The 14616-nt window shown below is 44.8% G+C and overlaps 1 protein-coding gene across 1 annotated transcript in view; it reads right to left on the reverse strand.

Moving 5' to 3' along the window:
• Positions 1-6255, reverse strand: part of Cs (citrate synthase) — a 21907-nt gene extending 15652 nt beyond the window's left edge. The window contains exon 1 of the mRNA XM_029542025.1: positions 6038-6255. Within this exon, the coding sequence (XP_029397885.1) occupies positions 6038-6079 (42 nt within the window). The 5' untranslated portion in view covers positions 6080-6255. The remainder of the gene's footprint in view (positions 1-6037) is intronic.
• Between the last annotated feature and the right edge of the window lie 8361 nt (positions 6256-14616).

The following is a 14616-nucleotide window of genomic DNA, read 5'->3' on the forward strand; positions in this document are numbered from 1 at the left end:
GGCCCAAAACCACCCGTAACAAGATCTGACGCCCTCTTCTGGAGTGTCTGAAGATAGCTACAGTGTACTTACATATAATAAATAAATAAATCTAAAAAAAAAAAAAAAAAAAAGAAAAAAGAAAAGAAAGAAAAACTTTTCTTTAGCTCAGAGGTGGGGGTGGGGGTATTTGAAGCCACAATTCTCAGAGGAAAATACACAAACATACTCATAGTGAACTAAATCAGGCAGGGTGCACTGGTGCCCACCCTAATCATAGCACTAGAGTCACAGTGAGTTTGAGGACAGCCTGGTCCACACACATTAAGTTCTAGAACAGCCAGGGCTAGCTTGTGAGACTCAATTTCAAAAATAAATAGAAACACCTGCTTCCTTAGTGTATGAATCTCAAAAATAAATAAATTAAGACCTGAAGGCCTGCCACAGCAGTACACACCTATAACCTTAGAACCGGGGAGGCAGAAGCAGGATCAGTTTAAAACCAGCCTCAGTTATGGAACTCTGTCTCAGAGAAACTTGAAAAGGAAATTTAAAAAAGACCTACCACCAACCATGAAAGGAAAGAAAACCCAACAACAACAACAGTAAACCGGCCTAGGACAAAGACTCTTCTGTTCCCAGAATCGGGTCAGAGAACCAAAGCCATTCACACCCTGTGCTTCACAATGGTCCTGCTGGAAGCTAGCCTGCAATTTGCTCAGGCCACTTACAGACCCAGCAGAGTAGTCCAGATTTTATACTGACCCCTTAATACCAGCAAGAATTCTCTTAATTCTACCTGTCAAGCCAGGCGGCGGTTGTGTACTCCTGTGTTCCTGGCACTGGGAGACAGAGGCAGGCAGATCTCTAAGTTTGAGGCCAGCTTGGTCTACAGAGAGAATTCCAGGATAGCCAGGGCTTCAATACCTTGTTTGTTTTAAAAAAAAAAAAAAAAGATAAAATCTACCTATCATTTTCATTTTAAATTTTGTATTACATTATTACTTAAGTGCTTGAGTCACACATATACACCATGGCTTTGGTGTGGATGGAGGTCAGAGGATAAATTGATTCTGTCTTTTCACCACGTGGGACCGGAGTGGTCATCAAGCTTAGCAGCCAAGTAAGTGCTTTTACCTGCTGAGCCATCTTGCTGGCTCCTACCTGTCACTCCCACAGTATCTTGCCTACAAATCCACTAATTTTCAGAGAGGAAGACCATCAAAGATTATCATTCATACCTCAGAAAAGGACTGAGTTGCCCAAATCGAAAACAAAGGATAGAATCTTATTTTTTGTTTCAGCAGAAATCTATTCTGTTCTTTGTATGACTATTTATTTATTTATTTTGGTTTTTCGAGACAGGGTTTCTCTGTATTGCCCTGGCTGTCCTGGAACTCACTTTGTAGAAATCCGCCTGCCTCTGCCTCCCAAGTGCTGGGATTAAAGGCGTGTGCCACCACGCCCGGCATGACTGTTTATTTTATTAAGTGCAGGAGACAGGGCCTCACTGTACAGCCTTGGCTGGCCTCAAACTCATAAGAGTTTGGATCGATGTGCATCTGTCTTCGGAATGCTGGGATTAAGTTAAGTGCCAACATGCCTAGGTTATAAAATTTATTTTTAAAGATTTCTTTTAATTTATGCATCTGAGTATGGCACATGTATGCAGATGCCCATGAAGGCCAGAGGAGAGGATGGAATCTCCTGAACCTGGAGTTGAAGGCGATTGTAAAGCCACCCAATGTGGGTGCTGGAAACCAACTCAGGTCCTCTAAAGTCATGTAAAATAATAAATAAAGCTGGATATGGTAGGTCATGCCTGTAATCCCAGCAACACATATCGGTTCAAAAAATATAAACATAAACTGTCAGATTCCATCCCGTTTCTTCAGGATCACAATCTCATCAAATCAGCAAGTATGCCAGATAATGGTGCCTAAGAAAACCTGGGCAATGGAAATAACTGGCAGATGCTAAGAAGATAGTGCTAAAGTTGCACAAGAAATTATGATGTGGCTTTAGTTGAGATCCAAGTCTGGTTTCCTATGCTGCATGCTTGGATTCTAAGAACCAGGAATGCAATAGAGCTCTTCTCTACTTATTCACCCATACTTCCGTCCTTGCTAAGTGACTGAGCCCATGAAATCACATGCTACCAATTTAAAGGTTAGTAGGAACAAATAGACTTATACCACAATTAACATTAAGTCCCACTTGGTCAAGGAAGCTAAATGTTCACAGATCAGAGTCTTGCCTTCCAAAGTTTTGGGTGTTAAGCCTATTTCACAGGAGAAAAAATGACTCTGCTTTGTTGAGATTAATTTCAGATTAGGGCTTATAGAAAATGTGCAGTGAAGCTGGGCATGGAGGTGCAGGGCTTTAATTCTAGTGCCTGGGGGTGGGTGGCAGAAGGCAGAACAGGTGCATCTGAGTTTGAGGCCTGTCTGCACTACACAGAAAAACCTTATCTTGGGAGGAGGAATAGGTAGGTAATGAGGGAGGGAGGAAGAAAGTAGTGGTGTGGACACACTGCAAGTCACTGTTAATGTAAAACTGCACCGATCTTTTCAAAGTTCCCAACAGCCTAGCCTAGAGAAGTAATTCTCATTGACACAGAATTCCCCTTTAGGATGGGTATGATGGTGCAAGCCTTGAGGCAGACTTAACATGGGGGTTAAGAAAGAATTCTTGGCCAGACTTGGGTTACATGGTGAGATTCTTAAAACAATATTCCTTTTAGATAGGGCTGATAAAGTATGTTGACTTCCAAAGCTTAAAGGTGACCTGGTGGCCCTATTCCAATTCCTATCCAATTCCAGATCAGCTATGAAAAGACCAGGACAAAACCAAGCTCAAGAATGATAGGTATGAGCTACATACCTCCTGGACAAGGTCTACACACACACACACACACACACACACACACACACACACACACACACACACGTCTTAACAGATTTTAAAAATCCTTTTTCTAATTGTTTTTTGTTCGTTTGTTTTTCCTTAACAGGTTTCATGTAGCCCTGAGCTGGCCAGAAACTTTTGGAACTTGAGATCTTCCTACCTTAGCTTCTTCAATCCTGGAATTACAACCATACATTAGTGCAAGTGCACACACTGAAGGTTTATAAACCTAGGGTCTTGCACATCTAAGGCAAATCACTGAGCTCTATCTCCATATTTTCAGCCTTTTTTTTCTTTTCTTTTAAAGATTTATTTGTTATATGAAAGCACTCTGTAGCTGTCTTCAGACATTTTTTCTTCTCTCTCTGGCCCCACTCGCTCCGGCCCAAACATTTTTTAATCTATTATATGTAAGCACACTGTAGCTGTCTTTAGACACCCCAGAAGAGGGCATCAGATCTCATTAAGGATGGTTGTGAGCTACCATGTGGCTGCTGGGATTTGAACTCAGGACCTTTGGAAGAGCAATCAGTGCTCTTAACTGCTGAGTCATCCAGCCCCCTCCCCCCTCCCCCCCCCCCTTTTTTCTTTTTGAGACAGGGTTTCTCTGTATAGCTTTCTCCATCCTGGAACTCACCCTGTAGACCAGGCTGGCCTCAAACTCAGAGATCAGCCTGCCTCTACGCCCCCTTGTGCTGGGATTAAAGATGTGCACCACCACCAGTCTTTAAAAAGTAAAACTGGTCACCAATGACTAAGGAAATGGGGCTAATTTAGAAAGCCTAAGCAGATATGAGTGATGCTGATACGCTCAAAGGCTCCTCAGACCCCCAGTTATACTGCATGGCCCTCTCCAGGGCCCTTAATTTTGTTAGGCTTTGACAGTTTTGTGTGTTTTTGTTTTATTGTAGCTGCTTTCTTCCCTGTCTGTGACTTCAGGTGTCTTCCTCCACTGGCTTCACCTTAGTAACATCTAAATAGAAAGTCTCCTTAAAACCTGGTTCCTGCGCCCTCTTCTGGTGTGTCTGAAGACAGCTACAGTGTACTTACATATAATAAATAAATAAATCTTAAAAAAAAAAAAAAAAAAAAAACCTGGTTCCTGACAGACTGACTGGCAAAGGACACCCTAAGGGTCCATGTGACTCCACTCTTCCCTCAACCCCAGCACAATAAGGGTCATAGGTGATGTAACTAAATGTGGCCCTAGGTGGAGGTAGGGATACGAACTCAGATCCTTATGCTTACACAGCAATCGCTCACACTTGCAAAGGCTGTGCATCTGTGAAGCCCAGGGTGTCCTTGACTTTGTAAGGACCCTCCTGTCTAAGCCCCCAGTATGTTTTACAGTTGAGAGTCCCCAAGGCCTGTTTCTGGGCTTTGCTCACTTTTTGTTGTTGTCGTTTTGTTTTGTTTTTTGATACAAGGTTTCTGTGTAGCCCTGGCTGTCCAGGCTGGCCTCCAGCTCTTGATCACAGAGATCCACCTGCCTCTGGGATTACAGGCAAAGGTGTGTGCCATCACCACCCCACTGCCCTTGCTGATTTCAAGAGTAAGGCTCACCTCTTGGGAGAAGCAGGTAGCTCAGGATGACCTCAAACTTACTCCGTACCCACTGTCTCCGTTTCCCCAGTGTTGGGATTACAGCCATGTACCATCGCGCTCAGTGCTAGGCACACTGAGATTCAAGCAACTTGACCAACAGAGTACAAAAGACTACTAAAGTTTCTGGGATCCTCAGCTCCACTTCTAACATAAAAGTAAAGAATGACAACACAAATGTGGCCCTGTCATTCTCCCAAAGCATTCTGAAATTTCCCAGGGCTTTATGAAGCAAGATAAACTCAAAAAGTAAACCCAAAGGGTTTTCAAGTTCCCTGTTGTTAGACTATCTGGTCTGGGTTAGCAGCTCTAAACCGATCTAATTATAGGTCCACCATTCTGCCAAACACCGTCTAGAACTTGCTTCATTTCCCAAGAGGTTTCCTTACCCAGTTCCCTGGCAGCAGCAGTAGCAACAGCCAAGTAAGACAAGTGTCTATCAAATAACCAGTCTCTACCTTGTTGCTGAACACAGAAAAGCCCCAAGATAAGTCCTACAAGTTTTGTGGTACATCTGACAAGTGTGCATCTCACACAGAAAGTCAAAACCAGCAGGTGTACACTGCTTCAAACTATTTACTGATGAGAAAACCGACTGGTTCCTTTAAAACTAAAACAGAAGCCAAGGTCATTTGTGGGACTGTCCCCACTTGGGTTAGAGCTGAGGTTCCCTCAGCACAGCTGGGTCTCTGTTTAAAGGCCCAAGTTATGCAGAGCCCAAAGTAGTGATAACGTGAAATTAAGAGTTATCCCTACTTGGACAACTTCAGAATTCAAAAGGCAAACCATCAAATTAAAGGGCCCCAGGGAATAAGGGGAAGGACTCCTGGTAGGTAGTGGAATTGAGTCATGTGACCTTGGTGTTACTACATCACGCCTGTCTTCATTTATTGGGCTGTAGCTTGGAGGAGCAACCTTTCTGGTTCTTGCTAGAGCCTGATGGGATACTCAATCAGCAGGTTTAACAGAAATGCCCCACCCTACCCAAGCTCCTCCTATATACATTAAGTGCAGGAGTCCCAAGGACAAAGAGGAGCTGGGGGGCTCTAGTCCCCTAGCAAAACTAAAACGGTGGGGTCACTTACAGGCTTCAATTACACTGAGGAAAGAAACAGGTCCGGACAGGACTCACCCTACAAAGCAGAGCCCAAATTAGCCCCAGTGACCAAGTGAGCGCATCTGTACATCCCCCACTCCTCCTCCAACAGTTCTCTCCCTAATTCGGGGGGCCACGCCACACCTCTGCTCTCTGGCCTTGCATCCAGGGCCCTGCATCCCTCGCTTCCACCTTGGATGCTTGATATGACCGAAGGCGGGTCTGCGGGCCTCCGGGGGCTGCAGGCCGGGACGGCAACGTTCACCTTAGCCGGAAGGGCACGCAGCACATGGCCTAGGAGCTTCGGGAAGGGCTGGCGGCTCGCCAGGGCCGGGCCCCTTTAAGGCGCGGAGGGCTGCGCTCCGGTGTGGGAGGGAGAGCCGGTGCCGGAGGCCTTGCGGCCGCCTCAGCCCCACCCCGCGCGCCACGGCGCTCTCCCTCCTTTAAGCTCACCTTGGCTCCCAAGAGCCGGGCTGCCGCAGTGAGGAGAGCCATGGCGCGCGAAACTCCGGGACCTGGCGGGAAGGAACGGAAGGCAGAGAGCTGCAACAGGAGCGGTCGCCGCTGGGATGGAGACCGCGCCAACCGGCCGACAAGGTTGAAAGGAGGCGGCTGAGGGGAAAGGGTAGACAAACCGGCACAGGCGCCCAGCCCAGGGTCCTCGGCGAGGCCCCGCCCCCTGCCCGAAACTTGAGCCCGCCCCCCTCCGGGAACCCACCCCGGCCTCGGCCATTGGCCCAAGATGGGAGAGGGGCGGGATCTGAGCCGTTGACAGATGTTATAGCGGGGAGGATTGGACCTTGCGGATTAGGCTAATTCGGAGTGGGTGGGGAGGGGATTGTAGGTGTCTAAGGATGTGCCTGAGAACTCAGTTAACTTCCTTCTTTGGCTTTTCCCTTTGCCCTTAACACATTTCGGATTCTCCGGAGAATGCTTAAGATAAAGCTCCAGCACGCGACATTTGAAGGTCACAGCACACAGCAAATGACCATTGCACTTCCTCTACCTGCTTGGCATGCTTTCTTAAAGAATGTCTTTGGTTAATGACTTCATGGCCATGGAGGTGACATCACGCAGAAAGCCCGCTATGATGCCAGAGTTAGTTGCTTGATGGTCATTTGTGAACAGAAGATATCTTGATAGTACAGATACTGACCCCGTTATGAGGAGAAGAGCAAAACCAGAAGCCTGAATGTTTAGTGGTGTTTGTGAACTGTATGGAATCTAAGTCTTACAAAACCCCCCTTAATATGAAGGAACCTTTCAGTCTTTGGGTCCTGGGCCTTATGATTCTGACATTCTTCATAAAACCCCATAGAGCCAGCCCACCTCAGATTTAGCCACAGGGTCAGGAGCTGCCGCTCTCCACGATCAGGTGTTAGACACTCTCTTTGTCCCATCATTCACAGTATTTCCAAAGGACTCAGGGACGTTTATCCTAATTGGCTCTCTGTCTCTTATTTCTCCCTCAGAAACCATTGCAGTGAGTGACACGAGGATTTAATGATCTTACACATTACAATCTGAGGGCAGAACACCTCAGAACGTCTGTACTCTCCTGTGCCTACTGTGTAACTAGCCTAAGGGTGGAGAGAAGCTGACCCAATGATCAGAGTACCTTATCTGTAAATGCCAAGCCTCAAATGGACAATCCTTTTATCTTACCACATGACAGTAACAAAGTGCAGAGGTCTCAGTGTCCATGTAAGCCAAGTTCACATAGTCCTTGTTTATAGAGGTTGTAGTTTGTGGCTTAGACTTGGAAAAGAGAGAGAAAACCCCCCATTTCCTCAAGTTTTCTCATATACACATTCATTCCTCCTCAGCAGTGTTGTTCTGGCTTGGAAGTTAGGTAGTTCTTATGAGAGAACTTTATCAAGAGAAGCTACACCTCTCGAGAAGCAACAACCTTAGACTACCTCCCGGGGACTTCAAAGCTTCACTGATCAATATCGGCTCCCAATTTAGCATCTTACATGGGGTTTCCTCATAACCCCAGAATAGTCTGACCTGGTTCCTTCCCCCATAGTTAATTATCCACAGAGACTAGCTAGTAGATCAGAGGCCTGAACTCTAGTGCCGTAAGTAACCAGAGGCTGTCCCCATCAGGTGAGGCTGCTGAAGGGACAATTATTGGGAAACGTCCCTTACATTAATGGTAACTGGAGTTTTAATAACTGCAGGGAGAATGTCATCCTCTTTAAGTCCCTTGATAAGATAATGTATTTTAACGTCAAAATTTTTATTTATCTGAAGTTGTTTAATCCTGATGTTTATTGTTATAAAATCAATGTGAAAGCCCAGAGATGAAGGGGGTTAAGTGGTTTCGCCCAAAAGCTGAGTCTGTATCAGTCTGTCCCTCATCGCTGGGAATTAATACGGTTTGTAACATGCTATTGCTAATACTCAAACAGCAAACCACACCCCTAGCACTACAGTTCCTTTCTGAACATAGGTGGAAAAGTTAAGACCGCCATGAATATAACAGCTAAGGAAACTCTAGGTCCAAATATACCCGAGTGAGAACAGGAAGGGGCCACAGAAAAGATGTGCCATCATTGTGACCTTGGGATGATTCAAAATACTCAGGGACAACGGTGCCCCCTGGTGGTCAAGAACAAGTGGGAGATTGCAGGCTCTAGAATCCTCTTAAAATTGTCTCCTATAGGCAAACAAACTTCCATTCTTAGGAGACAGTAGTTTGTTCTCTCTCTGTGTGTACAGGAACCTGTATATGGTTACATGAGTCTCACATATGCTAAGCCATGAGCTACATCAAAGCCCTGTTTTTTAAATGTGAAACCAGGAATGGCACATGTATCTATAATCCCAACATTTGGGAGGGTGGAAGCAGGAAACTCTGGAGTTCAAGGTCGTCTTTGGCTACACGGTAAGTCCAAGGATGGCCTGGAGTATATAGAGAGACCCTGTCTAAAAGAAAAATTAAATTTATTTTGAGGCAAAAAAAAATCTCTCTAAATTGCTTAGGTTGGTGGAGAACTTGTGACCCTCCTGGATCCCAGACATACACTGCCACACTTAGCTGAACAAAGCTACAATGCAGTGCTTAGTGTTTCAAGTTACTATATAACTACAGTGCATGAGTCACCTTAATTAATCCTTGTAACTCTATAATAGGTAGGTAATAGCACCTTTAAAGAGGAAGGCAACTCAGATAAAATGTCCGGCCAAGGGCCATTGCTCATAGCTGGCCTAGGTAGAATTCACAACCCCATTCCAGAGCTCATGTCTCTCTGCCAAGCTTTACCATCTTCTTACTCCCTAGCTACTGGGAATCCAAGGCATCCTGCATGCTGGGCAAATATTGTTCCACTGAACCACACCCTGGCCATAGAGGATTTTTGAATCACTGTCTACAGTCTCCTGGAGACATCAGCACAATGTGTTGCTATAAAGGTACTTTAAAAGATAAGAACTATGCAGTTTCGCCCATCTGTAAAACCTTTGCACATCCATAATTGATGTACAGAACTGGAGACACCCACCCTAGAACATATATAGATAACAGAGATACAGAGAGAGAGAGAGAGAGAATATGACATAGCAGCTGAAATGACCTCTGTGAACAAGAAGATAGCAGAGCTCATGAACACTAGGAAAGCATTAAACACGTGAACTACAACCTCAACCCTAAAATATTTTGAAGAAACAGGGTCTTAAACTATTGCCCAGGCTGACTTCAAATTCCTAAACTCAAGCAATCCTTCTGCCTCATCCTCTCAAAAAGCCCAGGCAATGGGCATATACTACTGCACCCAGCTCTAAATTAGGCTGCTTCTTTTAGACAATTCAGCCCTAACTGACTATCCTCTTTCCTCACTCTCAAAATGGGTGTCTGACGAGAAACAGTCTGGGAAAAGGGGATCAGAGGATGCAATCTTCTTCACTGGTGATTGTCAGAACCCAGCACACACACATCCAAACTCCCAGGAGGGTTGCAAACACATCTTAGAAATACTACTTTATACAACTACTAGAGAATACATGCAGACTGTACCTCCTAAATTGAGGTGTAGCAGAAAGATCACTGGCTAAGATGATCATAGATGGATTCTTGGTTCCTTGTTGACTAGCAAGACAACAAGCTCTGAGCTTGCTTCTTTATCTATAAAATAGAATAATGAGACCAGGTGTGGAAAATGCTCTGAATCCCAGTATTCTTGAGGCAGGGGCAGGTCGATCTCTGAATTCAAGGCCAGCCTTGTGAACCAAGAAAGTTCTAGGACAGCCAGGGCTACACAGAGAAACCCTGCCTCAAAAAAAGAGAAAAAAGAAAAGAAAAGAAAAGAAAAGAGAGAAAAAGAAAGAGAAAAAGAAAAAACAGGGGGGTGCTGAAGAGATGGCTCAGCACTGGCTGTTCTTCCAAATGACCTTGGTTCAATTCCTAGCATCCACATGGCACCTTACAACTGTCTCTAACTTCAGTTCCAGTAGACATGGCACCTTTACAAAGACATATATGTAAGCAAAATACTGAAACACATAAAAAGATAAACTAACTTTAAAAAAATTTTAAAGTAAAAATAAAACAAAAATAATTTATATCTGGGTATGGGGGTACATGCTTGTAACTCTAGCAGTGCAGCTGAGGCAGGAGGATTGTGGGAAGTCAGCCAGGGATACTAAGCAAGACCCTATCTCAAAAGTCAAAACTAGGGCTGGCAAGATGACTCAGTGGTTAAGAGCGCTGACTGCTCTTCCAGAGGTCCTGAGTTCAATTCCCAGCAACCACATGGTGGCTCACAACCATCTGTAACGGGATCTGATAACCTCTCCTGGTGTGTCTGAAGATAGCAACAATGTACTCATGTACATAAAATAAATAAATAAATCTTAAAAAAAAAAAAAGAAAAAGTTACAAAGAGCAGGAGAAATGACTCAGCAGTTAAAACCTCTTGCAGCTCTTACAGAGGACTTGGGTCCCATTTCCAGCACCCACATCTAATGGCTCACAACCGCCTGTAACTCCAGCTAGGAGATCTGATTCCTTCTTCTAGCCCCTGTGTGCATCACATCGGCATATAGACGGTCATGTAAAAAACACTCACATATATGTATAAAATTTTAAAGAATCGTAGCACGGTGGTACACAACTTTAATCCCAGAACTCAGAAGACAGAGGCAGGTGATTGTTGGTAAATTCAAGGCCACGGAGACCAGGGATGCCAGGACTATACAGAGAAACGCTGCCTCCAAAAACAAGCAAATAACAGAAAAATAAATGCGGGGCTAAAGAGATGACTCTGCAGTTAAAACTGTGTACTGCTTTTCAAAGGACCCGAGTTGGATTCCTAGAACTACACCAGGAGGTTCACAATCACCTGTAACTCCAACTCCACGGGGATCTGCTGCTTCTATGGACACCTGTGCTCAGGTGCACATACTCACACAGAAACACATATATTAAAAACATTATTTTTACAGAGTCGCAAAGATCAAATGAAACCTTGCTGCTCATGGTGGCATATATTTATGATTTCATCATTTAGGAAGTTGAAGCAGAAAGTCCTAGAGTTAAACACTCAGCTTGGGATACACAGGATCCAGAACAGCTGGCACTATGTAGATACACTGTATCAACCTCAAACAAACAAAAAATAATAGGAAAGAATTTTGTCTCTGCTCTTTCTCAACAGCGAAGAGTTCTAAACTGGATAGACAGACATAGCTTAACCATAGAACGTTTAGCATTGGCAAAGCCATGGGTTTGACCTTTAAAACACTGTCAGGTGGGCATGGTGGCTCATGCCTTTGATCCCCGCACTTGGGAGGCAGAGGCTGGTGGACCTTCCAGTTCAAGGCCAGCCTGGTCTACAGAGAGAATTCCAGGACAGCCAGGAATCCACAGAGAAACCCCGTCTCAAAAAGACCAAAAAATACTAAACAAATAAACAAATGCTTTTTTTTTTTAAGAAAGATTTTATTTTATGTATATTAGTAAGCTGTCTTCAGACACACCAGAAGAAGGCATGAGATCCCATTATAAATGGTTGTGAGCCACCATGTGGTTGCTGGGATTTGAACTCAGGACCTCTGGAAGAGCAGTCAGTGCTTTTAACCGCTGAGCCATTTCCCCAGCCTCTTTGTCTGTTTTTTTAAGACAAGATATTACAGGTTGCCAGGCAGTGGTGGCGCACGCCTTTAATCCCAGCACTTGGGAGGCAGAGGCAGGCAGATTTCTGAGCTCGAGGCCAGCCTGGTCTACAGAGTGAGTTCCAGGACAGCCAGGGCTACACAGAGAAACCCTGTCTCGAAAAACAAAAACAAAAAAAAAAACCAAAAACAAACAAAACAAACAAACGTATCCTCTTACCTTGCCTCAAGATTAGCTAGAACTAAGCTTGTGACACTGGGTGATACTGTTGGTCTGCATTTTCTTTCTAAAAAACTTTTGTTTATGTGAGCCACAGGAGTGTCCATTGCCCACGCAAATCAGAAGAAGGTGTCAGATCCTCTGAAACTGGAGTTACAGACAGCTGTGAGCCACGATGTGGGTGCTGGAGACCAACCCCAGGGCCCCTGCAAGAGCAAATGTTCTAAGCCACCGTCCATCACTCCTGCCAGGACTACCTTTTCATGTGATAAAGTTTCCTGGTCGCATCCAGACTGTTATGGAAATGTTTGTTGAAACTTTACAACGTTGCTGATAAATAAATAAGAAGGCATCCAACACTTAAAATAGAACTTGATTTGCAAAGTTAGGAATATAGACTCTGCCAGGCATGGTGGTGCATGCCTTTAGTTCCAGCACTTGGGAGGCAGAGTCAGACAAATGTCTGAATTTGACATTAGCCTTGTCTATGGACTGAATTCCAGAACAAGCAGAAAACTAGTCTTTAAAAATAAAAAGGGGGCTGGTGAGATGGCTTAGTGGGTAAGAGCACCTGACTGCTCTTCCGAAGGTCTGGAGTTCAAATCCCAGCAACCACATGGTGGCTCACTATCATCTATAATGGGATCCGATGCACTCTTCTGGAGTGTCTGAAGACAGCTACAGTGTACTTACATATAATAAATAAATAAATCTTTAAAAAAAGAAAAAGAAAAGAAAAAGGAAGGGGGGCTAGAGAGATGACTCAGCGGTTAAGAGCACTGACTGCTCTTTCAGAGGTCCGGAGTTCAATTCCCAGCAACCACATGGTGGCTCAGGCTCACTATCATCTATAATGGGATCCGATGCACTCTTCTGGGGTGTCTGAAGCTACAGTGTACTTAAATAAAATAAATAAAAATTAAAAAAAAAAAAAAGGAAAAGGGGGAAAAAAGCAGTAAAGAACACCAGCTGCTCTTCCAGAGGACCCAGGTTCAATTCCCAGCCCCACCAGGCAGATCACAACTGTCTGTAACTCAAGTTCCACAGGACCCAACACCCCCACACACAAACATGAAAAATTTTAAAAATCAATAAAAAAGAAAAAAAGGACATGCACACGAAACACACACACACACACACACACACACACACACACACACACACACTGAAAACTCAGCTCTGTTCCCATAGTCATTTCTGTGAAAGCCTGGGTGACTGCTGCCTGTCTAGCCTGCCATTTTGTGCTGTTACTAACGTTACAAGGAAACTTTGTCATGTGCTGTTACTGGGAAACTCTCATGCCTCAGTTGGTTGCATATTCGGTTATGTTCTGTGCTTTGGTGTTCTTGGAAACCAATTGTTGGAGTCTGGGAATCGTGGCTCAAATCACCCAAACACAGATCTCGGTCAAATAGGAATGGCTTATTGAACGCCCATACCCCAGGATGGACAGATGCATCAGGGCCACAGACCAGATTCAGGAGCTGATTGTGAAGTTAAGATCCTGTAGGGCTTTTATACCTAAAATCCACAAACATCTGTGCAGGTTATCCCACCAAACAGGATTTAGGGGATCTCCTTAGAAACATGTCTGTTGTACACTTATCCTGTTCCCATTGGTTGGGGTATTTCAACTGTGGTGGAGGACTTGACTTGCCTAACATTCCTGTCTTAACTTGCCAACCAGCATGCCAGCTACCCACACAGATGTCTTTCTGCCAGGCAGGATGTCAGTTCCCAGGGAGGTCTTGGGAACTTCAACTTTACTTGATCCCTACTCAAAATGGAAATCTTACTCAAAATAGCTAAAATAGCTTCTTATATTGGAGCAGGTGTCTCTCTCACTTGTTTTGTTTTCGTTTTTTTGAGACAGGGTTTCTCTATGTAACCTTGGCTGTCCTGGAACTCACTCTGTAGACCAGGCTGGTCTCAACTCAGAAATCCACCTGCCTCTGTCTCCCAAGTGCTGGGATTAAAGGCATGGGCCACCACTGCCAGGCTGCAGGTGTCTCTCTTATACTGGGGTCCATCCCAGGGGCAGCTTATATAGCAAGAGACCATAAAAGCCCATGCACAGGTGCAGGGAGTGCTGCCGGGTGGCTGGTTTGGGTCCAAGCTTATTGTGGCTAACTGTACCAAGCAGGTCTGACTTCTATTGGGACTGATTTCCAAGAACACCAAAGCACAGAACATCCTGGTAAAGCAGTAACAGTGTATGAGAAAGTTTCCTAGTAACAGCTCATGGAAAAGTTTCAGGCTAGACAAGCAACAGCTCACAAGCCATCAGCATTTTACCTTGGCCTTAACAATCACAACAGGGGTCAGGTAGAACTGCTTTGTACAGTTAGCCGAAATAAGCTTGGACCCAAACCAACCACCCAGCCGCTTTTGTGGTCTCTTCCCTTTATAAGCTGGAACCCACCATAAGAGAAACACCTGCTCCAATATAAGAAGCCATTTGGAGTAAAACTTCCATTTGGAATAGGGTTCAAGTAAAGTTGAAGTTTGCAAGACCTCCCTGGGACTGACATCCTGCCTGTCAGAGACAGGCATGTACGTGGGGAACACCCTGGCTGGCACGTTAAGACAGGAATATTAGGGCCGGAGAGATGGCTCAGTGGGTAAGAGCACTGACTGCTCTTCCAAAGGTCCTGAGTTCAAATCCCAGCAACCACATGGTGGCTCACAACCACCCGTA

The sequence above is a fragment of the Mus pahari genome, chromosome 9 (assembly GCF_900095145.1).
Source record: "Mus pahari chromosome 9, PAHARI_EIJ_v1.1, whole genome shotgun sequence".
In the NCBI taxonomy this organism is placed as follows: Eukaryota; Metazoa; Chordata; class Mammalia; order Rodentia; family Muridae; genus Mus; species Mus pahari.